The sequence below is a fragment of the Rhamphochromis longiceps genome, linkage group LG1, assembly GCF_057381845.1.
Source record: "Rhamphochromis longiceps isolate RC_006_pf linkage group LG1, R_longiceps_female_GT1.1, whole genome shotgun sequence".
Lineage (NCBI taxonomy): Eukaryota > Metazoa > Chordata > Actinopteri > Cichliformes > Cichlidae > Rhamphochromis > Rhamphochromis longiceps.
The window spans coordinates 23726952-23753039 of record NC_140557.1 but is presented as its reverse complement, the minus strand read 5'-3'; the positions used below and the strand labels follow the sequence as shown (position 1 = coordinate 23753039).

Genomic DNA, 26088 nt, shown 5'->3' with positions numbered 1-26088 from the left:
TTTTCACACATGGTTGTAGTGCTTTTTGATAGAAAGTGTGGTTGGTTTGTTTGAATTGTTGTACCAAGTGTGAAATAAATAAATAAATGAAAAATAAATGAAAATAAATGAAAGTAACGAGTAACTTGAAGCAACTGAGTTACTTTTGATAGAAGTAACTAGTAATGTAACTAAGTTACTAATTTAAAGTAACTTACCCAACACTGCTGACTAGATATTTACATAAACGATGAGTTGGAACAGGTGGGGCTTATAAGGTGGCCGGTGAGTGGATGTATCTTCACAAGGCGTTTAGCAGTGAACAAAACAACCCCATCCACTTACTTTTCAAACCTTTCGCTTACAATCAGCAGCCACTCATAAGAATGTAAAAGGGATGGTTCCCTTATTAAAAGGAGAGGCGCTTAAACTGCTTGTTTCAAGCAAAGAATTACCAGAAGATATGAACTACAACCATGTATAAGATAAATAAAGAATTTTAGAACTGTCAATAATGCAAAACTACTATAGAACTGAAAATGATGCATAATGGGTTCAGCTTGATCCACTGAGATGCCAGAATAACAAAAAACAAAGGCATGTCAATATTGTACGATGCTACAGCTATAAATAGTTCAGATCTCTTAAGCAATTATGAGCCCACTTGAACCTCAGCACATACACCACTGAAACTTGTCCTCTTTAATAATATAAGACCTTACATAAGGCATTTATATCTCCAACTCTGTCTAAGCCACATAAAGAAGTTAATAATTTAGAAATCTTATGTAACTGTTTTGCATATTTTTAAATCCTTCATTGGCTTATAAAAACACGTTAAAGAACAACAGCACAGTGATGGTCAATTTTGGTGCAGAAACTAAAAATTGGCATTGAAAACAAACCTTGAACTTAAAAGGAAACACTGGCATTGAAATACTTCTTTTGAAAAAAGAAAAAGATCCACTCCTAGTGGGCCTAGAGTATACTGATTATAAAACACAGAGTTTTAAAAAAATGACACCTTAAAATCCAGCCATCCATCCATGTCATGCTGCTTATCCTGGACCTGGTTGCAGGGGCAGCGGTCTAAAAAAGTTAGGGGCTGGACTAAAAAGAGAACAACGTTTGTAGAATTTGCATTCGGGGGAGAGAATGTCACTCTTTTTGACCTATTGTCAATTTGCAACCTTTTGTGCTTTCTGCCCTAATTTAAGGAGCAAGACTAAATAGGTCAAGTTTTCTTTGTAGTTTTTTTTTTTTTTATCTCACACAGAAAATTGAAATGGGTTAAAGAAAGCATAGTTTTCCAGTTAGAGTTTGCTGTCTTGACACACATACAATGGAATAGGATATAGCCAGTGTTGGGAAGGTTACTTTTAAAATGTATTCCACTACAGATTACAGATTACATGCCCCAAAATGTATTTTGTAATGTATTCCGTTACGTTACTCAATGAGAGTAACGTATTCTGAATACTTTGGATTACTTAACATATTATCATGCATTTTACAACAACGTGAATGTACTATTGCTGTGTGATTTATTACTATTACTGAAGGTCCGCGGCTCCGAACTGTAGTAAAGGGACCTCTGACTAATACGGGTTCCGTGTCGGGCTCGTAGCCGAAAAATAGCTTTACTTTGTTGTCTGGGTCAAGTTTGCTAACGAGAGACAGAGAGAGGCGTTGAAAGGCTGCTCCAACGGAACTTATTGTTTCGGAGGAAAACACGAACACAGTGTACAGTCGAGTCTTAATAGCTTACTTACAACTGGGCTCGTCAGGCACTCTTCTTGGCTGCAGTGGTTATTATTATATTTACATGCTTCCAGCTCCCGTTTTTGCTCGATGACAGCTCGTGCTTTCCCTTTTTCTCCCTTTTCGCGCTCACAGACACATAACGAGTATGGCAGTCCATTCTCCCTGCAGCACGGACTACACTGCCCATGATGCTACATTCTGCATTCTGCCTATTAGCTTAGCACAACAACAACAAAAAGGCGCTCTCTCACCCAGGAAACACGCAGAGAGAGAGCGTCACCCTGTAACCATGGCAACCGCAACGCTGCCGCCTGGAACAACAGAACATAGCTGTCAAACAAAACCCAAACAGTCCTGACCCGCGACAATATGAAACAGGGAAGTACCGCAGTGTATTCCATTTATTTCAACAAAGTAACTGTATTCTAAATACCACCTTTTTAAATGGTAACTGTAACGGAATACAGTTACTCATATTTTGTATTTTAAATACGTAATGGCGGTACATGTATACTGGATATAGCCATAGCTCATTTTTGTTAACTAACCAAATTATGTTTGATAACCAAGTCGTTTAACCTAATAAAAGACAGAAAACAATTAAAAACTGAGTTTACTCTTGTGGGAAGAGTTAATTACTGGCCAAATAAATACTTCATGTTTATTTTATTTTCTATGAAACCATTAATCACATTTTTCATTAATCAAATCATGCAGAACGTTGTTGCACATCACTGTGCAGGTTAGCATTGCTGTCATCCTTTTACTTTACGCTTTGCTTCTTCACAACTTTGCTTTACAGATAGAGAGAGGCAGGGAATACATACTTAGGTTAAACCTTAGGTTTAAATGCATCTTAGGTAATAGTTGCAACATTTCTAATCTAGTTCATGCCTTTTCCCCCCCAGGGATTAGAGGAAGCACTGCTGCTGCACAAGATGATGCAAGTTATTTCACAGTATAACTGAATTTAATGCAGTTACATAAGCTGCAAAGTGAAATTAATAAAGTGAAAATTTTCCAAACAGGCATGCAGTCATTAAGCAGTCCAGTATTTATTTCTTCTTCTTCTTCTTCTTCTTCTTCTTCTTCTTCTTCTTCTTCTTCTTTTTTTTTTTTTTTTTTTTTTTTTTTTTTTTTTCAAAAAATGCAAGGCAAAAATAAGACAATCTTTCAGAGAATTCTACCTGAAATCATGGTAGCTGTTACAAAGGTAAATGGGTCACTTAAGATGAAGTGCCACTCACCTGGAAAGGATGCAGAAGCTGCAGGAGGTAGAGACATATAACTGCACTTACATCAGACAGTTTTCAGCAGCTCTCAATACTTTGTGCAAAACATTATAACATAATAAAACCCAGAGAAAGCTAAAGAGCCAATCAATAGCCAGCCCGGGAAACATATGAGTCAACTTTGTTGTTGCACTGATGGAATTACACAGTTAAAGTTCACTATAATTTCAACTGTGTGATAAGATAAGATAAGATAACCTTTATTAGTCCCACACGTGGGAAATTTGTTTTGTCACAGCAGGAAGTGGACAGTGCAAAAGTCATGAAGCAAAAATTAGAATACAATAAGAATAAATACAGTACACAACTGTACAGAATAGAATAAAATAAAATACTATATACAGTAGAATAGAATAGAATAAAATATACAATAAGATAAAAATAGAATACAAATGCTATATACAACTGAGTAAAAATACAACGATGCCAGAAAAGATTATTGCACTTAGTGTTATTGCACATGTGTGGATGTGTGTGTTTGATCAGTTAAAAGTCTTTATTGTGGAGTCTGACAGCAGTGGGGAGGAAAGACCTGCGAAATCTCTCCGTCCCACACCGTGGGTGCCGCAGTCTCCCACTGAAGGAGCTGCTCAGTGCTGTCACAGTCTGCTGCATGGGGTGGGAGATGTTGTCCAACAGTGATGACAGCTTAGCCGCCATTCTCCTGTCACTTACCACCTCCACTGGGTCCAGAGGGCATCCTAGAACAGAGCTGGCCCTTCGGATCAGCCTGTTCAGTCTCTTCCTGTCCCCGGCAGAGATGCTGCCGCCCCAGCAGACCACACCATAAAAGATAGCAGAAGCCACCACAGAGTCATAGAAGGTCTTCAGGAGTGGGCCCTCCACTCCAAACGACCTGAGTCTCCGCAGCAGGTACAGCCTGCTCTGCCCTTTCCTGTAGAGGGCGTCTGAGTTATGAGTCCAGTCCAGTCTGTTGTTCAGATGAACACCAAGGTACCTGTAGCTGTCCACAGCCTCAATGTCCATACCTTGGATGTTCAGTGGTTGCAGTGGAGAATGCTTGTGCCTGCGGAAGTCTACCACCACAGATGACAGGCACATCTACTGTTATAGTAAAGATGTAGGCAAGTATACTGTTTTTATTGGCTTACTGTAACCATAATGTGAATTAGCATGACATTTGTTCAAATGCTCTGGTGGGATAGGCCAGAAATCTTGATTGTGTAGTCACCCAAGAGTGAGTTGTAAATTCTGTATTGCCATGGCTTGAGTAGCATGTGATGCGGAGGTAAAACCTAGAGGGAAAAAATGTTTTTAGGGTTATGCTATGTTATGTTAACTTTTGGGTTTTAAGTCAAAAAACCTAACTTTTTCTTTTTCTGTCAGCATTAATCTCGTTAATACGATGTTAACGCCATAACCGCATTAACGCGGCAAATGCCCGTTAGCGAGTTAACGTGGATTGGCCCGTGCAAATCCTGCACGGCACTAACGCATTAACGAGCTAACTGTGCAAACGCGTTGACGCTGTTAAGCTCTCAAATGGCCTCATATTTTGAGTCTAGAATGTAGTTTGGTGTATAGAAGGTTTCATGGTCTACTCAGTGACTGCATGGTGGTTGGTGCTGATATGCCATGATTGGTTTTCAGCAAATGTGCCACTGTACATTATGTCTACATATGTCTCATCTGTGAGGATATTGTTCCAGATGCCTTGTGGTTTGTTCAGGTCAAAGTTTTGTAAAAACTAGCAGCCCTAGCAAACTAGCCATACTTATTCAGTGTTGTTCAAATTCTACTGACATGAACTTTAACATGCTAACTAAGGCTTGTAGAGTCTTAGATGTAGCTGTTGGATTTTTGCACTTTCTCTGAACACTGCACTGACTGGCCTTGGTGTGAATTTGCTGGGATGTCCACTCTGGGCAAGATTTTGGCATTGTGTTGACTAGGGCTGGGTCATATCATACCGTTCACGGTAATACCGGTATAATGTTGGGCAACGATAAGAAAATGAAATATCGCGATAGAATATGGGTAAAACGCGCATCCGCAGTGCCTTTGTTTTCATACGCACATGGCAGAAAAAGCATGGCGGTGGCGACGGAGAATGAGAAGGGCGAAAGCGGATTGTTGAATGAAACGGATGAACCAGAATTGGTTTGTAAAAATGTTGCAATTTCAGTGGTGTGGCACTGGTTTAGCTTTCATCCGTCAGATACACAACAAAGCACTATTTTTGGTAGCGCATGCTAGCGGGCCGTCGTTATTACCGTGTTTTTTTTGGAAAAATTCGCACACTTAAAATCAATCCTTTGATTTTTCTGAAAATCGACAGTGCCCCTTATAATCCCGTGTGCCTTATGTATGAATTCTGGTTGTGTTTACTGACCTTGAAACAATTTTATTTGGTACACGGCGCTCGAAAATCTGTCAAATATTTTAGTACGACTTTGCTAACCTACGACGCCGCACCGCTCGATGGATTGTCAGAGCATTACAGCTATCATAGGCAGGAGCCTCGCGGAGTGATACGTACTGTGCTTCAACATAATATTACCGTATTGTGTGTGTGTATAACCTCTTTTTAAGTTTTGTGGATATTAAACATGGTTATGCTGAGGATATGTCAGCCAATTTCCACTGGAAATGCCTTTTGGTTAAACTGTCAGCAAGGCATTTGCATTTGCACTGTTACATTTTTATATAACTTTAATGCACATAAAAAACAGCTGCTTGTTTAAGTGAAAATACATTGATGTTTTTTTTTTTGCACTAATAAAGTTGTGGAGTTGTAAAGTATTTTGTCTAGTGTCAATTATATCGTCAGTTATATCGTTATCGCAAATTTTCAAATGCATATCGTGATAAATATTTTTGGTCATATCGCCCTGCTCTAGTGTTGACACACACCTGAATGCCCCAGACCTGCAAACTACCAAAACTTCTGTTGTTATAGAGCTGTGCACACTTGCTGATGATCAATTAAACAATTGCATGTCATTAGCAAATTACATAATCATGTCACATAGTCACATAAAATGTGCCTAAATTATTTTGTTATGTTGACCTCGAGGTCAAATATAGTTGTCATGGGTAAATGTTGCGATCTTATATTAATATTTTTAAGCCACTACTTTCTTTGTCACTGCTCATACATAATATGTAACAATAATAATAATAAAGATGGATGGATGGATAAGTAACTTTGTAATGTAGTTACTCAAAGATATGGAGAAACATATGGAGAAAATAGCCACCTAATATGCTGCCTTTGCAGATAAATTTAGCAAATAGCTTTGAAACAGTGCCACATTGTTCTCCACTGAACTTAACTGTAAGAGTTTTGAAACTCTTGCCAAATCATTTACACTGCAACTTTAAATAATGAAAAAAAAAAAGTAGAAATTGGAGATGGTGGGTAGAGTGCTACTGAGGAGGCAGAACAAAAAAGGGATTGTGCAGGTGATGGGGGAAAACAACAAAGCCTTTACTATAGATTTTCCAACAAATTAATCACTGTGCGGGATAGTGAATAACAACAGCAAAGCAAAGAAAGGCCCTGACTGTGTGGGTGAGATGCTCCCTTGCCATTTTGTCTTCAGTGGGTTTTGAAATAGAGGACCTGTCAATTTGTGTTCCTTCTTTTAATGCCCCTAGTTAATCTTGAGGAAGGTGGAGTCTGTAATGTACCTAAAAAGAGCAAGTTTCTAATTGAGTAAACTATCTTACTAGAGTTTATTGCCCCCTCAGGGCCAATTTAGCTTACAGGCAGCAATCAGTAGTAGTGAAAATACTGCAATCAATCAATCAATCAATACTATACATGCAAACATAAACAGTTACTACACAGATTACGGCAGTATCCGATTTATTATTGACACTCCTCACAATCTCACACCCAGAGCTGGCGACAAAAACAAATTACATTTTGTTTATATAGACTTTCTGTTATTGTCATTAATACCACGACTGCATCAATGTAGATTTTGAATAATGTTATTGATACATACTTTTACAACACTCTCGGATTATCCTGTATAGAAAATAGTCCAACGATTTGATTGTTTAACAATTTGATAATAATCATCGTCATTAAAAATAAACTGGTTTTTATAAACGGTAATGAATGGGTGTTGTAAGAGTACTGTCTCGGAAACATCAAGCAAATTAACTAAAATGAATAAAAATTATAGCACGGTGGGCAGCACGGTGGCACGGTGGTTAGCACTGTTGCCTCACAGCAAGAAGGTCCTGAGTTCAATTCCACCATCAGGCCGGGGTCTTTCTGTGTGGAGTTTGCATGTTCTCCCCGTGTTTGCGTGGGTTCTCTCCGGGTACTCCGGCTTCCTCCCACCGTCCAAAGACATGCAGCTTGTGGGGATAGGTTAATTGGTTAATCCAAATTGCCACTAGGTGTGAATGTGCGAGTGAATGTGAGTGTGAATGGTTGTCTGTCCCTATGTGTTAGCCCTGCGACAGACTGGCGACCTGTCCAGGGTGTACCCCGCCTTTCGCCCTATGACAGCTGGGATAGGCTCCAGCGCCCCCCGCGACCCTGAAAAGGATAAGCGGAAGCGAATGGATGGATGGATGGAATAAAAATTATAGGGAACCAAAGAGCAGCAGCATCAGTTGGGAAGCTAATGACAAAAAAACACTCTTGCAAGGCTTTGATCAGCATGCATTTTTATTATGTGGATTAAAATGTATACCTAAGTGCACCAATGCGTGTTGAAAATGTGTCCTTTACAAATGGAGGGACGGGAAAAATTAATAGCGTGTTGTTTTTGATTAGCTGTGAGCACTTATTGTGATGTATAGCTTACACATGGCAGGCATAGACTGAAATTAACCATCCTTCTCCAGATGGAGGTTCGTGTGTTGAGAGCAGTGACTCAGTCTTTGTGCACAGGTTGCTGATTTTTTTCAAAGATGGGTGAGACATCAGATTTAACAAGGCATTTGAAAGTGCTTTGCATGCATTTAAGAGCAGAGGCTTGCTTCACTAGCTAACATTAAGGCTTGTCAAAAAAAAAAAAAGAATCTGGGCAGCGTAGCTTATTGACGCTATCCCAACCATCGAAACACTGAAATATTATTGCAGTGTGATTGCTAAGGGCCAATAATTCCAACATTCTCTCTTCTGAGTTGTCAAAATGTTTGTTTTTTTTCCAGTAGATGCTCATACTCAATACCTTTTAAGGAATAGAGAAAGGCAAACAGACCAAGTTCAGTAACTACAAAGTTTTCCAGATAATTTCATTTGTTTTACAAGTGATGCCCTCCAGTATGTAGTCTGAACCAAACATTAATAAATGGACATTGGTAGCTTATGTAACTGCGGCAAGTGTAATAAATAAATAAAACTGAGGAAATGTAAACCATTAAAGGAATTAAATCAAGAAGGAGAGATGCAGTTGCAACAATTGCAGTATGTTGATTCTAAACTATTGGTTGAGATTTAGAGAAGTGGAGCAGCCGTTCCATTTTTGTGGTATGAAACATGTGAATTCAGATTTTGAGCTGCTTAGCTTTTTGCTGTTACTCTGCAACCTACAAAATTGTTTTTTTGTCATTTGGAAAGGACAATCTGACATTTTGGTTGCTTTTTTGATGAGTAATGACTTCACTAGAAATGTATTTTCATATATCTGGGAGCTGACGAAGGCTGCATACGACCTTTTGCCCCTAATGTATAGACGCTAACTCCTGTTGCTCTTTTCTGCCATCATCTTTGTTCACACAATGTTAAAAGGTCACATGAAAAATGCATGAAGATGGCTTAAGCATCTTACCACTCGTGCATGAGGAAGTCGGTACACAGAGTCTCCTCTGTCAGACAAGGGGAAGGATCTCAGTAGGCTAGCTAAGACGGTCGGCCTCCAAGGGGGTAAAAATAACTGATTCATTTTTTAAAAGGTTCACGAAAAAACTACTCAAGCTTTTATGTGTTGCCAGTCACTCGCTGGTATGTCATACTCCTCTTGAACTCGGCAGCTTAAAACAACCACTCTCCAGATGTTGTGTGTGCGGGTTGTTTTAAGATTTTATGTATTCATGTTTATGCCCCAAAGATTTGCAAGATTCGTTTGTTAATCATTCTTACCAGATGAAGTTGTGCCATTAAGGTCTGATAAAGTGAGAAAAAGAGAGCAGTGTTTGTTTGTGCCAGTTACTTTGGTCGTAGCCCAGACTAAGGGTAAGTACAACCTCTAGCCTCTGACCGGTGTGACAAAACCTCCCAAAAACGAACAAAATCAGAAAAGAAAGGAAAAATAACATTTACAACCCTAGTGCTAAACCTAATTTAATCCTAAGTTTTGGAAGGCAGTAATGAACTTTTGGGGAAAAGATTTCAATGGTTTTTGATGGGAGTCAGAATGAAGAATTTAGTTGTTCGCTGCTTGCTGAGATTTAGGAAAACAGTTGAATTAAAACAAAAATTTTAAATGCTGATAGTTTAAATTTAGGGTTTGGGTTACAGTTGCTGTATACTTGTAGTATACTTGTACTATATTTTTGCGATTAGTCGACTAATCAGATCATGCATCCATTGGACGTAAAACGTACAGCTTATTGCACCAGCATGTGTCTGCTCTTATATAACTATCATTAGCTTACAGTTTTAAGTGTTTAAGGTATGTGCTAACTAAAAATAAAGACAAGATGATAGTTTATTAAATTTTAATGAAATTTGCAGATTGTTTCGGTGAAGTTTAATAAACTCCTTGCTATCTAAAATATAACAGGACACCGGAGTATATTCTCGAGCATCTCACACTTCTGATAATCAGTTGTCTTCTTGATGTTTATTCAGCTGTGTAAAAACTATAACTTTAATCTCAGCCAAACTGATTTACTCAGGAACAAATAAAATACTAAAAAAGCCAAACAATAACATTTTGAAGTTATCTAAGTGACATATATATTTAACCTGAATAGCGAAAGACTGCAGTTGGTTTGAAAATGATCTGCCGGGAGTCCGGTGTTCTCACGGGCTCTAGTGAGCCTTGCCCCCGGCTAGCTATCGAGCTAGTGGGTAACAGACGTCTCCGAAAATTTTTGAAAATATGTGGTGTCTTGATAAACTGAGCAGATATTTGAGGTTTACACAGCTACATTCTCGCCTGAACACATGTTAAATGTTTATTTTGTGACCCAGAAAGAATAATAAGAGTAATATTAAAACTAACTAGCTGCCGCCATTGTTGTAAACTGAGCTGGGCTGCGCTATGAATTCTGGGACACAGCTTCTTCTTCTTCGGGGTTTAACGGCAGCTGGCATCCTTGTACATGCAGTGCTGCCATCTTCTGTTTCAGTCCGTTATTGCACTCTTAAATCCTACTATTTATTCCTGCGTCTTTTGTGAGCTTACAAAGCTTCAAACGACGCGTCGACTATTAAATCAGTCGTCGACGATTTTGATAGTCGATGTAATCGTGACTAGTCGACTAATCGTGGCAGCCCTAGTTAATAGACACATTTTAGAATATAAAATGATGTAATACAACTTCTTTTTGTAAAATATGGAACACATTTCACAATAGTATTAGAAATACTCATTTGTCTCCACATTATAAGCATTTGTGAAGGTAGGTCTTCTTCAATTTACTATGGATTTTTTTCTTTGGTTACAAATATAATCTCTTTGTATTACATTATAAAATATTTTTTTCTAGATTTCGACTACATATGTTTTATATGTAACCGAAACATATTCTCCAGTCTTTTAATAGCCATCATGTCTTCAGTTGTCTTTGTCTCTAAATACACTATTTCGTTCCCTAATTCTTTCTCAGTGGTCGTGTGAAACCAATGCTTGGCCGGTTCAGTGAGCTTGAAGACCTGCTGTCAAACATGAACGTTAAGCCAGGCAGCATTGATGCTGTCCTGTTGGATGCTGGCTGTTCCTCCATGCAGATGGATGAGGCAGAAAGAGGCTTCTCCCTGAGCAAAGATGGACCATTGGATATGAGAATGGATGGAGACAGGTAAAAGATTTGATACATACATTGGTTGGCTTATTGTGATATGCTGGATAATCAGAAGCGCTTGTGCGGTATTAATCAGTGTAATAATGTGAAAGTGCAGATAGTACAAAAAGGCGTACCTAAAATGGGTTACCAACAGCATGGGTCCAATTAATGTTATTTGTTTCTCCTATAAGTGATGACCTGAAGGCGTGAAAAAATGTTTGTTTGTTTTTTTTAAACAATGAAAACAAACCCATTTTCAGTCGACCTCTAGTGGTTATGTTAAAGAAAGCGTTCACCAAAAAAACTTTTGTCCTGTTCCTACATTGAACATTTGCAGAGTGTTTGTGAAGCAAAACTAACCCTCCAATCTGATCAATGAAACTGGCTGTGCCAGGCATGAAAGCACTTTGCATTACAAAAGTTCTATTCTTTTTATATTGTTTATCTTAGATGTGCTCGGGACTTGTACACAGTAACAGGGCAAAAAGTAAACTGATGGTATATGTAAGAAGGGAGCTAGCATTGCGATTTAATTTGGTAATTTTGTAGTTATACCCTTTAGATAATTTACTGTAATTAGTAGACGTTAACATACCCATGTTACACAATCTCAGCAAGGAACTCATTCACTGAGATTGTGATTGGGCTAACATAAAAAAACCCACAGTACATTCAATTCTTCCACAGATGTCAGCATCAGTGTACTAATACCTCAGTCACACTTAGCGACTGGGCTAGCTACATTTGAGTTCCCTGACTGATTGGTGAGTGGTTGATGGCAGTCACAAGGTAAATTTGTCCCAATGAGATGTATGGTGCAATTGCTGTGGTTATGCACTGATTACCATGGTTGGCTCTAGTATCCATGGGAAACTTTGTTTACAAACTACTGTAGCTACGTTCTGAGTTGTAGTGAAACTGAACAGAGGCACACAAAAACGTGTTAAAATGTGTTGGCTACAGTGGTGAAAAGCTCTGTTATTTTATGTTTCCATTTTTCCTCAGTGAATTGTTGTCTCCAGGACCTGTTACGTCCATACGACCTGTTTACGTCCATGTGCCTGGGACCTAAACCTTTCAGAAGACATTCTAAAACCCTTATTCTAGCCTGATTTAGCCATTCCTTTACCACGTTTGATGTCATTGTCCTGTTGGAACACCCAACTGCACCCAAGACCCAACCTGTGTGCTGATGATTTTAGGTTATGTTGAAGAATGTGAAGGTAATCCTCCTTCTTCATTATCCCATTTACTCTCTGTAAAGCACCAGTTCCATTGGCAGCAAAACAGCCCCACAGCATAATACTCCCACCACCATGCTTGATTGTAGGCATGGTGTTCTTGGAGTTAAAGGCCTCACCTTTTCTCCTCCAAACATATTGCTGGGCATTGTGGCCAAAAAGCTAGATTTTTGTTTTGTCTAACCACAGAACTTTCCTCCAGAAGGTCTTATCTTTGTTCATGTGATCAGCAGCAAATTTCAGTCGAGCCTTAAGGTGCCGCTTTTGGAGCAAGGGCTTCCTTCTTACACGGCAGTATCTCAGTCCATGGAGATGCAAAACACGTATGACTGTGGACAATGACACCTGTGTTCCAGCAGCTTCTAATTCTTGGCAGATCTGCTTTTTGGTGATTCTTGGTTGACTCTTCACCCCCCTGACCAATTTTCTCTCAGCAGCAGGTGATAGCTTGCATTTTCTTCCTGATCTTGGCAGTGACGAAACAGTGCCATGCACTTTATACTTACAAACAATTGTTTGCACTGTTGCTCTTGGGACATGCAGCTGCTTTGAAATGGCCCCAAGTGACTTTCCTGACTTGTTCAAGTCAATAATTCGCTTTTTCAGATCCATGCTGAGCTCCTTTGACTTTCCCATTGTAGCGTTTGTGGGCGTTTGTATCCAATGAGCCCTATTTAACTGGTCTAAGAGAAGTCACCAGCTGTAGTCACTCATAATCACTCACAAGAAGTTAAGAGGCTATGCTATGAAGCTCAGTTCGCTGACAACTTTCTAAGTCACCAAAATTGCTAATTCATGTTGCTGTATGTATATTTTTGACCCAGCAAATGTCATCACTTTTTTCTGTTAACCCATAATAAAGTCATTGAACAACCAAAACTTCATGAATGTTTTTTCTGACAAAGAAGTATCTGTTCCAATCACTCTATCTGAGAAAAATCAGAGTTTTAGAAATAACAGGACACTCAATAGAGCCATTATATTATATTCTTTACAAGTGTATGTAAATGTTTGACCACAACTGTATTTTCCAAACCAAAAGATCAATTTCTCCCTTTTGGTCTTATCCAATAAAGTATGTATTTCCCAAGTAGTAAAATGTACTACATTGTGATTTGAAACCTAATTGCAGACAAAGTATGTTTAACATTTATCGATCTAAAATGTGTCAGTTTTTATATATTATTTTATAGAAATATCCATATTCCTTCCCGAATATTTTCAGAAACATTTCTGCATCACTTTAAAATGTCAGCATAATCCACAAAGAAACTCCTTTACAAGCTGATGCAAAAGCTGCTTTTCTCTTTTCCTTCCCTCACAATCATTCTATTCATGACTGTCATAAAGGTTTTCAGCTGTAGCTCAGAGTTGTCAGGATTCACCACTGTCAGCAAGGACATGACGTCAAGCGACTTAATTGGGCTTCTTTTTGTGCGTAGGTACCCCGACATGCCCTGCGCCGCTGACGTTGTGAATACCTTAGATCAACAGGCTCTTGCATCCATCCTCACTGCATATGGGGAAGAAAGACACGCCAGGAAAATAGCTTCAGCCATTGTGGAGGCACGCCGTGTCAGCCCCATCACCCGGACACAGCAGTTGGCCAGTGTGGTTGCAGGTAAATAGACACCACCCTGATTAATTCCCTGCAGCATTCAGGAGGCTATAAGGGAAAATAAAAAAGGAGTGGAGTTATTAAGGCTGTCTTCCAGTGGGATGTGTGTGTCTCAGAAAATTATGTGAACTGTGATCTCAGTCATCATCCTCTCTTCTGCCTCTGTTTTGGGTGTTTTTATTCCACCATCCTTGGAGAGATAAAGATGAGGCAGAAACTGAGTTGTAGATGGCTGGAATAAAATGTATGCCTAACTCACATGCAGGAGCCCATCTCTCTCCTTCCACACTGCCTACCTTTTTTGTTTTCTTTCCCCCTCTTTTTTCCCAGTCTTTTCTTTGCTCACAAATACAGACATACACCTGACACAAATGCAAACACCCACATGCACTCACAAACGACACACGAGTTGCATACAACCGGGGTTAGATTATTTGTCTTCGATGATTGTTTTTTTTCCTTTTTTTTCCTCTTAAGCCTTATGACTCCACATTTGAGATGCTGAATGGGAGAGATGTCGTTGCAACAGTTATTGCACAGAGCAGTATGTGCGTCAGTGTCACCCTGGGAGAACAGGTGTGAGTAAGAGCAGCTGTTTGATGCTTTTTGAAGAGCAAAGCGAGCTACCACCAGTGTTTATTGGGAACAATCTAAGAGGTCTGGTTTTTTTAAGAAAGTTCCAGGGGGAGCTCTCTGACCAGTTGTGGCAGTGATACTCGGCATCATTTTCAGAATAAATGACGAGGGGCTTATGCTTTTCTTTTTTAGGGATAATGTGGGACATTACTCAGCAATACACAAATATATTTAAAGTTTTTTTGTTTTTTGTTTTTTTACATGGACACAACAAATAAGTTCTGCAGAATGTTTTTAACTTTCATTTGTTTTCAGTCATTAATTTACTGAAATTTTATAGCAATAGGTAAACAAAGAATCAAAAAGAATCAAAGAATCAAAAACAAAGGTGCCTCCTTTTTCAAACAGAACCATAAGATCTTTTCAGCTTTATAAATTTTGAATTAGAAATGTATTTATTTTAACTAATAAATTGATTTACAAACCTTATTTTTCCAACAAGCTTTTTGTTTTTTAGATTTTAGATTGAGAGTTGATTGGTTGTTGTATTTATGACAGAGGTTTAAAAATGCTTTCTAAAACTGTTATCGTGATTTGGTGCTGTATATCTAAAATTTAATTTGTGTTGAATGGAATTGAATTGATATGACACACATATGTAAGAGCACAGGGATTCACAGAAAATATTGCAAATGGACAAAGCTCCTGTAATGACAGGTATAAATATGGTTGTGTGATGACATCACGTCAGTGCACAAAGCGACCAATGTGGTGAGCATAAATTGGCCATTAAGCAGCACAAGCTGATAGAAGAAACATTAAGTGACATTTAAAGCCCGGGAATGAACGGGGCGTGGCTGCGTCGTATTGGAGCTGCGACATGGCTACAGGGCGTAATCGCTCCCGCTCTTTGTTTCCCACAGGAGCAGCTCATGATCTGAAACATATCACATCATCTGTCAAACGTGGTGGAGTCAATGTTATAGCACGGGCATGTGTGGCTGCCGATGAAACCGAGTGATAATGTGACTGCTGATAGAGGAGGCAGGATGAACTGTGTGTAGAGGGCTACACTCTCTGGTCAGATTCAGTCAAATGCTGCAAAACTGTATAAACAGCTTACTGTAAAAAACACTGTGTATAAAAGTGTGTATAAGAATGGCTATGATAATTTCTTAACCTAATGCAATACTTTTAATAAACCTCTTAAATCAAAATCGATAATTTGTAGTTAAATCACATTTTGATTGTTTGATTTAAAATCTGCCAAAACATTAACATTGCTTTGGTTCACTCTTAACTACCTGATTCTCCTTCATGTACACATCATAATCTCTTCTGTTCTCAGTGGATCTGTCTTCAGGACCTTTTGAAAGATGAATTAGAGAGGGTGCACATGGCTTGGTGAGGCTAGCCCTGGGCTGGTCCTTGCTGTGCAGGCATTGTATTGATTGCAGTGTGAGTCACACCTTGGGCTGTTCAGTGCAGGAGGAGAGAAATGCCACATCACTCACTTCTCTATTTATTGCAGTTTCTTTTTTGGTCTATGTAAGTGTCTAATTGTTCTTGTCTCTTCTGTGTTTTGGTTGGTTAGAGGCACTAAAAGCTCTTCACTTGTTTTAATGCAAAAAGAAAGATTTTGAAACTTTAATATGCAGCAAATAATCAGTTTTTAGTTTTTGCTTTAATACCCACATGATTTGATTGATTTGACATGACTGATTTGCACATTAGCTCTGTGCATTCTGCACCCTGTATATGTTACTCGTGCACAGTTTGGTAAGTGCAGTTGCTCTGGAAACTTTAAATATTTGGTGAGTGTCTGCCGTTTACAATGCTCTGTATGGCACATGCATTTTGACCACAGGCTCAAATAAATTAAAGGGGTACAAGAAGTTTTGTAAGAAAAAGATTTCTTCCTCTGAATGTCAGGTGCAAATTATTCAGGAGTGCAGAAATGTTACGGCAGCTTGATTTATTTTATTCTAGGAAATGTTTTCATTCAACGGGTTTCTTTTATTTTCCTGAAGAGAGAGGATACCGGGAGTTATTTTAACATTTCCAGTGTTATTCTCATAAGGATAACACCTTAGGGCTGTTGAAGTCACAACGATCAGTGTGTAGATTGGTAATGTGTTAGCAGATAAGTAGTATGGCATGAACCCACTCTGTTTTTAAGATGCTATGCTTGATCTGCTTTACTTGTCAGTATTTCTCTTGTCTGTTCAACTTCCCAGTCACACAGGCCTAAAGACCACTGAGAACCACTGGTCACTAATAAGGGTGGGTTTAAAATATCAAATCAAACTGATTTTAGCTTGAATAGCGCAATATCGACTCATTAAATCCTGAATCTATTTTTAAATATAAATGTATTTAGGCAGAAATGCCAGAATCTCAGGTTAGAGTTCACAAAACTATTTCAGCAACCACCAAACAGCTAAAACAGCAAATGAGAGCAAGTAAACGGATTCCACACAAAGATGCAAACACAAAGCGAGTGTCGTTCACCCGTCGGTGCTGAAAGCCGACATCTCACAGATTCTAAACTTGCAGCTTTTGTCACTCTCCGAACATAATTCACTGAAACAGCAGCAAAAGAACATAAAGACTATGCTCCACGTTTGAAAAACATCGTCATGAATTCTTGCTTACTTTACTGTTTTGCTTCCACCACAATACAATCACACTTCCTGCACACGTTTTTCTCTCTCTCAGTGTACTAAGGAACAGTTTCCCATCTCAAATCTCTGTTTTCTGCGTTATTCGCTTGATTATTACGCACTAGTCTACCGTTGTGTACAGCGCTGTATGGATATGTACTGATAAATGGTCAGTTCTGGTGGATTATGTATTACGTTGCATAATCCACCAGAACTAATACAAAGCGCCTATAATTTTCAAACCAGGAGGCTGTGGGGTTGCACTGGCTGCCATGTGCATTTTTTTGCTCGTCTGTTTAACACCATTCACAAATTTTCAAAACCATGTCCTCCAGTCTGGTCAGTCCAGACGGTTGACCTGTACTGCCAAATTATCAGCTAATGTTAGCTAGCTTGGTCAGCAGCTGCATTCATATACTATATGGGTGCCACATAGAGACATGTTTTTTTGGTGCTTAGTGGTGTACTAATAAAATACAGTGGTCCCTCGCTATACAGTGGTCCCTCGTTCACGTTTCACCGCCTCGCTGTTTCACAGATTTTTTTGGTGCAATTTTGCATGCTTTTTATTTTTCTTACAGCGCATTCTGTCCTTTCTCCTGATTGGCTTAAGACCATTGTCAATCAGTCTCGTGCAGTGTCTCCTGTACGCTACAGAGTGCATTCAGCTTGTCAAATTTACATAAATCTTCGATCGCTAGCAGTGTAACTCTAAAGTGCTGTACTGTATGTAAGTTTTCTCCCCCACACACACCCCAATGTCTACGAAATGTTTTGCACCGTCAAAGGCAACCGCAGGTGCCTTTGTTTTAAAATATAGATTTTTCTTTATATCTGTACCAATATGATTTTTCTTTATGCAGTAAAATTAGGCATTTTGACATGTAAGTCTCTAAGTAGCCTCAATTGGGGCCTAGAGGAACTGCATTGTTTTCCACTTCTGCATGGCTCTGAAGGTTGCCACTGGTCATTATAAAAAAAATTTTTTTTTTTAACATTTATTGTTATAACCTTTCAGGAATATTTCCTAAAAGAGTTGACTCAACTGCATAAAAATGTGTGAATTTTGTGACTGGATAGTAGGGGTGGGGGAAAAAATCGATTCTGTGTAGTATCGTGATATTTTGTTTGCTAATAATGTATCGATACAGGGACAGCAGAAATCGATATTTTGTTACAAAAAAGGTTTTTGTGCTCAGAGCATGTTGATCCTTTTTCTGAGCAAGAATCCTGACATTCCTTCACTGTCCAAATGTGTTTAACTTTTTTTTGGCAGTAATAAACATGACAGTTTACTTCTTTTACTTTAAGACATGTTTTATGTTAATTAAGTTTAAAACTTTTTTATTTAATGTAAAATTATATTTTGTTTTAATTTACTTTCAAGTTCTTCAGTTGCTAAATGGGCTGCATAGTTTTCATAAATTGCATAGTTCAGAATAGCTATAATTGTACCAGATGGTTGCATTCAGTTAAGTTGGACTAAACTGTAATACAAACCGTTCAGTTTGTCAACAATAAAACTGACTAAAATGAGAGAAAGACTGAGTGTGAGACTTTGATATTAGATAAAATGAATATTGATAAAGTTTACCTTTATGTACAGAGTCTGAATATCGCAAAATATTTAAAAAAAAAATTGCAATAATATCGTATCGTGCGTTAAGTATTGTGATAATATCGTATCGTGGGATGTATAGTGATTCTCACCTCTACTGGATAGAAGTGTAACTCTACCTTTAAGTTATCACCAAATTAGTAAGACTATTAGTTTAATTTGTTCTGTTTTTATTTGGAATTAAAATGCAATAATGCTATAATAAATCATTATTGGACCATTAAAATTGTAAGATTAACTCTGACCAATTCTTGTTTCCAGGATCGTTTCCTCCTGCAGTTCTCTATGCACGTAAAGACCGGCTCAACAGACCTGCACACGTGGCCACTAAGACTTTCCAGGCCTTGCGTATCTTTGTGAATGATGAGCTGAATGAACTTCACGCTGGCCTGCGTGCTGCCCAGACGTTGCTAAAACCCAGCGGACGTCTCTGTGTTATCACCTTTCATTCACTAGAAGATAGACTGGTCAAACGTTTCCTCCGGGGAGATGACTTGTCTAATCTGGATCACTTCAGCCAGAGGAAGCAAGGTACCAAGAAGGAAAACCTATCGCATGAAAAAAGTGACGGAAGTGTCTATTGGCTTCCTCTGCGAAGAAAAGTGATCACTCCAGAAAAAGACGACGTTAAGGAGAATCCTCGAGGACGCTCCTCCAAACTCAGGGCAGCACTCAGACGATAACTATTGAACATTAAATATAAGACAATAGAAGTTGTAGAAAAAAAGTTGGAGCTTTTTACATTGAACATTAAACTTCTACAAAGACTCAGGGTTAAATCTCAGTAGACTTGGTATCACTTTGTAACAAAGGAGCTCAGCAGAGATCAGCAGAGGTGTGGACTCGAGTCACATGACTTGGACTCGAGTCAGACTCGAGTCATTAATTTTATGACTTTAGACTTGACTTGAAAAAATGTTCTAAGACTTGTGACTTGACTTGGACTTTTACACCAATGACTTGGGACTTGAATTGGACTTGAACCGGTTTACTTGAAAAGACTTGATATTTCACCCCAAATATAAAATTTAACATGCATATTATATAGAGATTGAAAATGTGACGTCATTCAGGGGTAAAACCGCAAAGGATTCTGGGAACTCGTGGCAAGAGGTACTAGCGCACGCAGGCTTTCAATTGAAATCAGTCACACAGCGATAAAAAGAAACACAAAAATGTCAAGAAGCTGTTGTATTATTAACTGCAATAGCCGGTCGCATGACAGCCACGGGAAGCCGACGGGTAAAGAGATCGGTTGTTATCGGATTACGTCGTTGAAGAGAAATTGTTCGAGCCATGTTTCCGAAGTAACAAAGACGCGACTGGATTGCAGCCATTCAAAGATCAAATATAACGTCCCAGAACACTCCAGCTCACAGGTTAGTCTGCTCAAGCATTTACACGAAGGTCAGTGTTTTTTAGTAGTTAATACGTCATTTTCATAACATAATTGGTGATATAGGTTACAAGCAAGTCTGGCGCTGAACAGAAATTGTCGCGCTATGCTCCTTTGTTTATTGTGCATAAATAGTGAATTGTCCTGACACAATATTGCGTTTCGCTTCTGTTATTATGGTACATTGACAAAAACATATAGTTTTATTCACAGGATAAAACAGGTTTTTTGTATCACTAATTGCCCAGTACGATTACAGCATACAGTATTATTGTCACTGCTACATTTCTGTGATGCTACCAGAAATTATTTCCACTACTAATTAATTACCGTTGAGCTCAAAGGTTATATTAATAAACGGTTAACGAATGTGTATTTATGAAGACGATTTGTGAGACTGGTAAACTTAACCTTTGTTCGTACGATGGTCTTTCGTTCTACACGGTGCATTTCAAGGTCCTGTACCCATCCGTCGGTAAACTGTACCTGGGCTTGTTGCAGTGACCTGAAGTTACTAAACTTCATGAGTGTATGCACTCACTCCAAGAACCGTATAATTATAAATATGCATATAAATATGCTACAATGAGATAGCTGACTTCATCTAACTAGCAAATGTTGTCCAGGCTACGTTGGTGATGCAGTTTTTTTTTAATGTGTATGATATTTTTGTCATGCGATTTTAAAGCCGGTCCTACAACCGCATCCAAGAATAACATGCAGCTTATCTCAGAACTGTCGGTGAAAATTATTCTTGGAGCTAGGTTTAATTGAGCTGCATTTTAAAGAGGTGCAATTTCACAATTTGTGTATATTTTCTAAGTTCACTATTTTGTCATGTGTTGAGAAAAACACAGATTAAAAAATTACATGGTCTAATATTTACATTTAGCATAACTGCAACATTATTTTTTCTTTCTTTTTTTTTTTTTTTTAAAGACTCGAAAGGACTTGAAATTCAAAATTTCAGACTTGTGACTTTACTCGGACTTTTACACCAGTGACTTGAGACTCGACTCTGACTTGCCTGACATTACTTGAGACTTGACTTGAGACTTGAGGATAAAGACTTGAGACTTACTTGAGACTTGCAAAACAATGACTTGGTCCCACCTCTGGAGATCAGTGTGTTACTGTAAGCTACTAAGTGGACTTTAGACATGAGGTGATTGTACTGTTTCCTATTTGCTTTGTAAGGAACATAAAAAATTAATTTACAGTTAAAATTCTGAATTAAATGGAACAAATGTTTACCAGTGTTGTTTTCATATTCCTAGTTGTTGTGAACAACCTGTTTTTTTTCTGACAAAAACAAGTAAAGAAAAACTAATGCACGAGGACAAAAACTGTGATGAAATGTATTGACACTAGGGATGGGTACCGGTATCCGGTGCCATGATGGCACCGGTTCTGACATAAACGGTAGTAACCAGACCAAAAAGCAGCGCACATTTCGGTGCTTTATTTCGGTGCTTTTTTTTCCCTGAGATGTCATACACTTTGGATTCCAGCCAATCATTTTACCTTAGCGTAGTAGGCGGGCCCAGGTACGTACGTTCTTTTAGAGCAGTGCTACAGATTAAAAATGCCCAAGGCGAAGCGGTCAAAAGTCTGGCTGTACTTCACAGCAAAAGATGCAAACTCAGCAGCCTGCAACAAGTGCTTTAAGGTGATACTGTGCAAAGGAGGTAACACCTCGAATCCGATGAAACACCTGGCGACGCATAGCGTTTTTTAAAAGCTGAGAAATGCACCGTATTTGATAGCTTGCTGCGAGACCTCACATCGAGCACATTTACTGCGGGTGGGTTGCCTGTTATCGGACCCGGAGTTAGCGACATCCCCCAAAAACCCAACGAGGAGAGTCCTGGCCCCTAGCCCTGCCAGTGTAGCAGAAATGATGACCGATGATGATGGCAGCAGCAGCCGTTCTTCTCTGGGTCAGTAGCTTAATGTTGTTCGTGTGTAATTTCCGCTGAGTAGGCTAACCATGTTATTAAATTAATGAACGTAAGGTGAATTAGCAAACACCGTTGTAGTTGCATGCGGCTGTCTTCCTGTTTGATGGCAGATACTCCCTTCACCCTGGCAAAAAGGCTAAAATGACCAAAAAAAAGTGGAAAACAGCTAAACATGAGAGGTTTTTGGACAAAGTGTGTGTTCTTCATTCTTTAGGCACCGGTTTGAGCACCGTTTAAGCACCGGCACCATTTCAAAAGTACCGGTTTGGCACCGGTATCGGATAAAACCTAAACGATACCCATCCCTAATTAACACTTTGGTAAATGAATAAAAATGGATGAAAATATTCTGGAGAGACGAGGTCCAATCAGAATTAATTAACTTGTTAGGAAGGTGGGAGGAGTTAGGGGAAGTGATCCAATCAAAAGTAATCTTGTAATCTTCGCATTTGATGTCACAGAAAATAAGACGCTTTTTAAACCGTGTGGAGGGAACTTGATAAGTGCTTAGCCTTTATATTTTAGTCAACTGTTGTTACCTCGGTCTGCCTTACCGGAGTCATGTACTACCCACAATGTTGGGGAGTAACGGAATACATGTTGGAGGCCGGTGTTTTAGGAGCGGCAGAAGATCTCATCAACAGGCAGTGTTGGGGAGTAACGTAATACATGTACCACCGTTACGTATTTAAAATACAAAATATGAGTAACTGTATTCCGTTACAGTTACCGTTTAAAAAGGTGGTATTCAGAATACAGTTACTTTGTTGAAATAAAGGGATTACACGGCGGTCTTTCCCTGTTGTCCCGTCCTTTTTTTGGTAATTCCACACTGGTGGAAACTCAAACAAAACACGCATTAAGAGGCTCTAATGTCTGTGTCTCAATCTTGCGGCCTATGTCACCTCTACTTGCGGCCCGCATAAGGACGTGACGAAATATTTTTTAAAATTATTGTTCAAAAAATTATTTAATATGAAGGCAATAGGCAGAGTGTTACAGGCATAGCCCTAAAGAATGTAGCCTCATGGGCAGTGTAGTCCAGTTGTAAGTAAGCTATAAAGAATTCTGTGCTTAAACAGTGTTGGTCAAGTTACTTGGAAATAGAAATTAGTTACTAATTACTGATTACTTCTCCAATATAGTAATCCCATTACTTACTGATTACTTATTTTCAAAAGTAATTAGTTACTTAGTGGTTTTTTTTTTAAAAACCATGATGCACAACCTGAATGCATTATAAAGAAATAGACCTTTCAGCCCAATTCTATTTTTTTTCTGCGTAATCCATCATATAAAATTGAGTCAAATGAAAAAGTCTCTTTTTAAAAATTGTTTTTATTAGTTTTAGTCTTTTAACTTTATGCAACATTCTCTAGAAGAAATTTGTTTTCTGCATATTCCAGCATATAAATTAAACTTCACATCTGAGCAAGCGCCTGGCACGCTGCCTTGGGAATGTGAAATTAAAAGAGAAACCTGACCACTGTGGCACCGGGCAAAGTTCCTGCCAAACAGGTGAAAATAGACTTAAGAGCGACAGGACTTGGTGCTGCTGAATCTTTGATTTTATTTTATTTTTGCTGTGTTTTATTTGCATCTATTTGAAAGAGTGAGTGTAAACACAATTTTTTGTCCTGGAATATGCAGAAAATAGGTTTATCATGTCTACGTTTCCATGTTATCCGGTTTTATTTTAAAAGAGTCATGTGTTCTTTTGTCACTGTGTTTAGTTTCACTTGTGATGTTATTGTTTAATTTCAGTCAGCTGTTTCCCCATGTGTTCTCAATTCTCCTGATCACCTGCTGTGTATTTAAGTCCTCTGTTTTCTGTGTTTCATTGTCAGGTCGTCTGTTATACTTACCACAGCCACCACAGTCTTCATAGTCTTTGTCGTAGTTTCACACTGCGTTTCATAGTTGTTCATAGTTTCATGTGTCAAGGTTCTCAGTCATCCAGGTCATCGTAGTCTAAGGAGCTTGGAAGGAAAAGCGTCTGGACTTCTTTGAGTTGCTTGAAGACGTTTCACCTCTCATCCGAGAAGCTTCTTCAGTTCTAAGGGTCAAATGGTGGAGAGTCCCAGATTTAAACCCAGTGGGAGTTTCCCCCCAAACAGGGAAAAAGGACCCCCTGATCACATGAGCCAAGGTGTGAAAGCGGGTGTAGGTCCCAATCAGCCAGGGTTTCGGGTGAGCTCATTGTGAAACCTGGCCCCACCCTGTCATGTGATTTCCTGAGGTCAGATGGCCCAGGATGTTAGTGGGCGTTAAGGCGTCTGGGAAGGGATCTCAAAACTGGGTCTATAATCCATATAGATTATATCCATATAGATTATCTATAATCCACTGAATGTACTCAGCTACATGAAGAGCACAATTAAATAAAACCTGATTAAAGTCAAAGGTTGTTACTTGTATTTTGAACTAAAAACTTCTGGAATCTGGATCTGGAATTCTTTCATTGTTTTTTGTCAAAAGTGTGTTATTTATCATAAAGTAATTCAGAGTCATTCATACCAGAGTAACCAGAGAGCACAACATATATTTAACTTTCTACAGGACTTAAAGATATTATATTATGTAAAAATCCAGACCCTCTGAGGATTGTCTGAGTACTTCTAACATTACACAAAGCAAAGGTCTCCATCAGTGTTCATGAAATGCTGGGTTTATCCCTCTTGTGAGGGAGCTGCTGGTGAAGATCACAAGCCCTGCTTGATCCCTGCGATGAGTTTCAGTCTTCCTGGTGTTTCTGAAATGATGTCTCTCACTGTGGGTCAACAGAACATCTGGCACAGGACTGTTGTAATGAAATAAAGGGAAGAAGGTCTGAAAAAAATCTTGGAAATGCCCTATATGTGAGAAGCAGATTTTGTATTTAATTTTCTTTTGCCAATCAAGATAACTAAAAGTATAATTTTCACCATACAATTACTAACCTTGTCATCTCCTGCACTGTCTGTTTTGGGCTCTGGGCTTGTCCTTCCTAGCGCTCATGAGACTGCTTTGCTGCACTGTGGTATGAGGTGCTAACCTGTTGACAGTGTTGGGAAGGTTACTTTTAAAGATTACAGAAGTAACATATTCTGAATAGTTTACAACTACATGAATGTACTATTGCTGTGTGATCTATTACTATTACTGAAGGCTACTCGCCATACCAATACCAACTAGATGTTTAAATCTTAATATAAATGAGTAACAGTAGGGTGGACATTAGGCTGCACTTTTTGCAGCGATCTTGTATAGAAAACTATTCCACGCGTATATAAAACAGGTCCGCAGCTCCAAACCGTAGTAAAGGGACCTCTGGCTAATATGTCGGGTTCGTGTCGGGCTCGTAGCTGAAAACTAGCTTTACTTTGTTGTCTGGGTCAAGTTTGCTAGCGACATACAGAGAGAGGCGTTGAAAGGCTGCTCCAACGGAACTTATTGTTTCAGAGGAAAACACGAACACGGTGTACAGTCGAGTCTTAATAGCTTACTTACAACTGGGCTCGTCAGGCACTCTTCTTGGCTGCAGTGGTTATTATTATATTTACATGCTTCCAGCTCCCGTTTCTGCTCGGTGACAGCTTGTAGTTTTCCACTCTCCTTTTTCTCCCTCCCTCGCTCACAGACACATAACGGGTATGGCAGTCCATTCTTCCTGCAGCACGGACTACACTGCCCATAAGGCTACATGCATTAGGGCTATGCCTGTAACACTCTGCCTATTGCCTTCATATTAAATAATTTTTGTATAATAATTTTTAAAAAAGTATTATTATTATTATATCTCGCGGCCCATGTCACTGCAAGATACAGGCATTAGATCCTCTTATTGTGTGTTTTGTTTGGGTTTCCACCGGCGTGGAATTACCAAAAATAGAGAGACCATAGCCTAACATATGAAACAGGAAAATACCGCCATATAATCGATTTATTTCAGCAAAGTAACTGTATTCTAAATGTCACCTATTAAACGGTAACTGTAACAAATACATTTACTCATATTTTGTATTTTAAATACGTATTACATTACTCCCCAACACTGCCT

At 38.8% G+C, this 26088-nt stretch overlaps 1 protein-coding gene across 3 annotated transcripts in view; it reads left to right on the top strand.

The window, feature by feature from the left end:
- mettl15 (methyltransferase 15, mitochondrial 12S rRNA N4-cytidine) overlaps positions 1–24452 on the top strand; it is a 65693-nt gene extending 41241 nt beyond the window's left edge. For all 3 annotated transcript variants that reach the window (XM_085402731.1, XM_085402732.1, XM_085402730.1), the window contains exons 4-6: positions 10800–10991; positions 13660–13838; positions 18954–24452. In XM_085402731.1, coding sequence (XP_085258857.1) covers positions 10800–10991; positions 13660–13838; positions 18954–19375 — 793 coding nt within the window. In that variant the 3' untranslated portion in view covers positions 19376–24452. The remainder of the gene's footprint in view (positions 1–10799; positions 10992–13659; positions 13839–18953) is intronic.
- The last annotated feature ends 1636 nt before the right edge of the window (positions 24453–26088 follow it).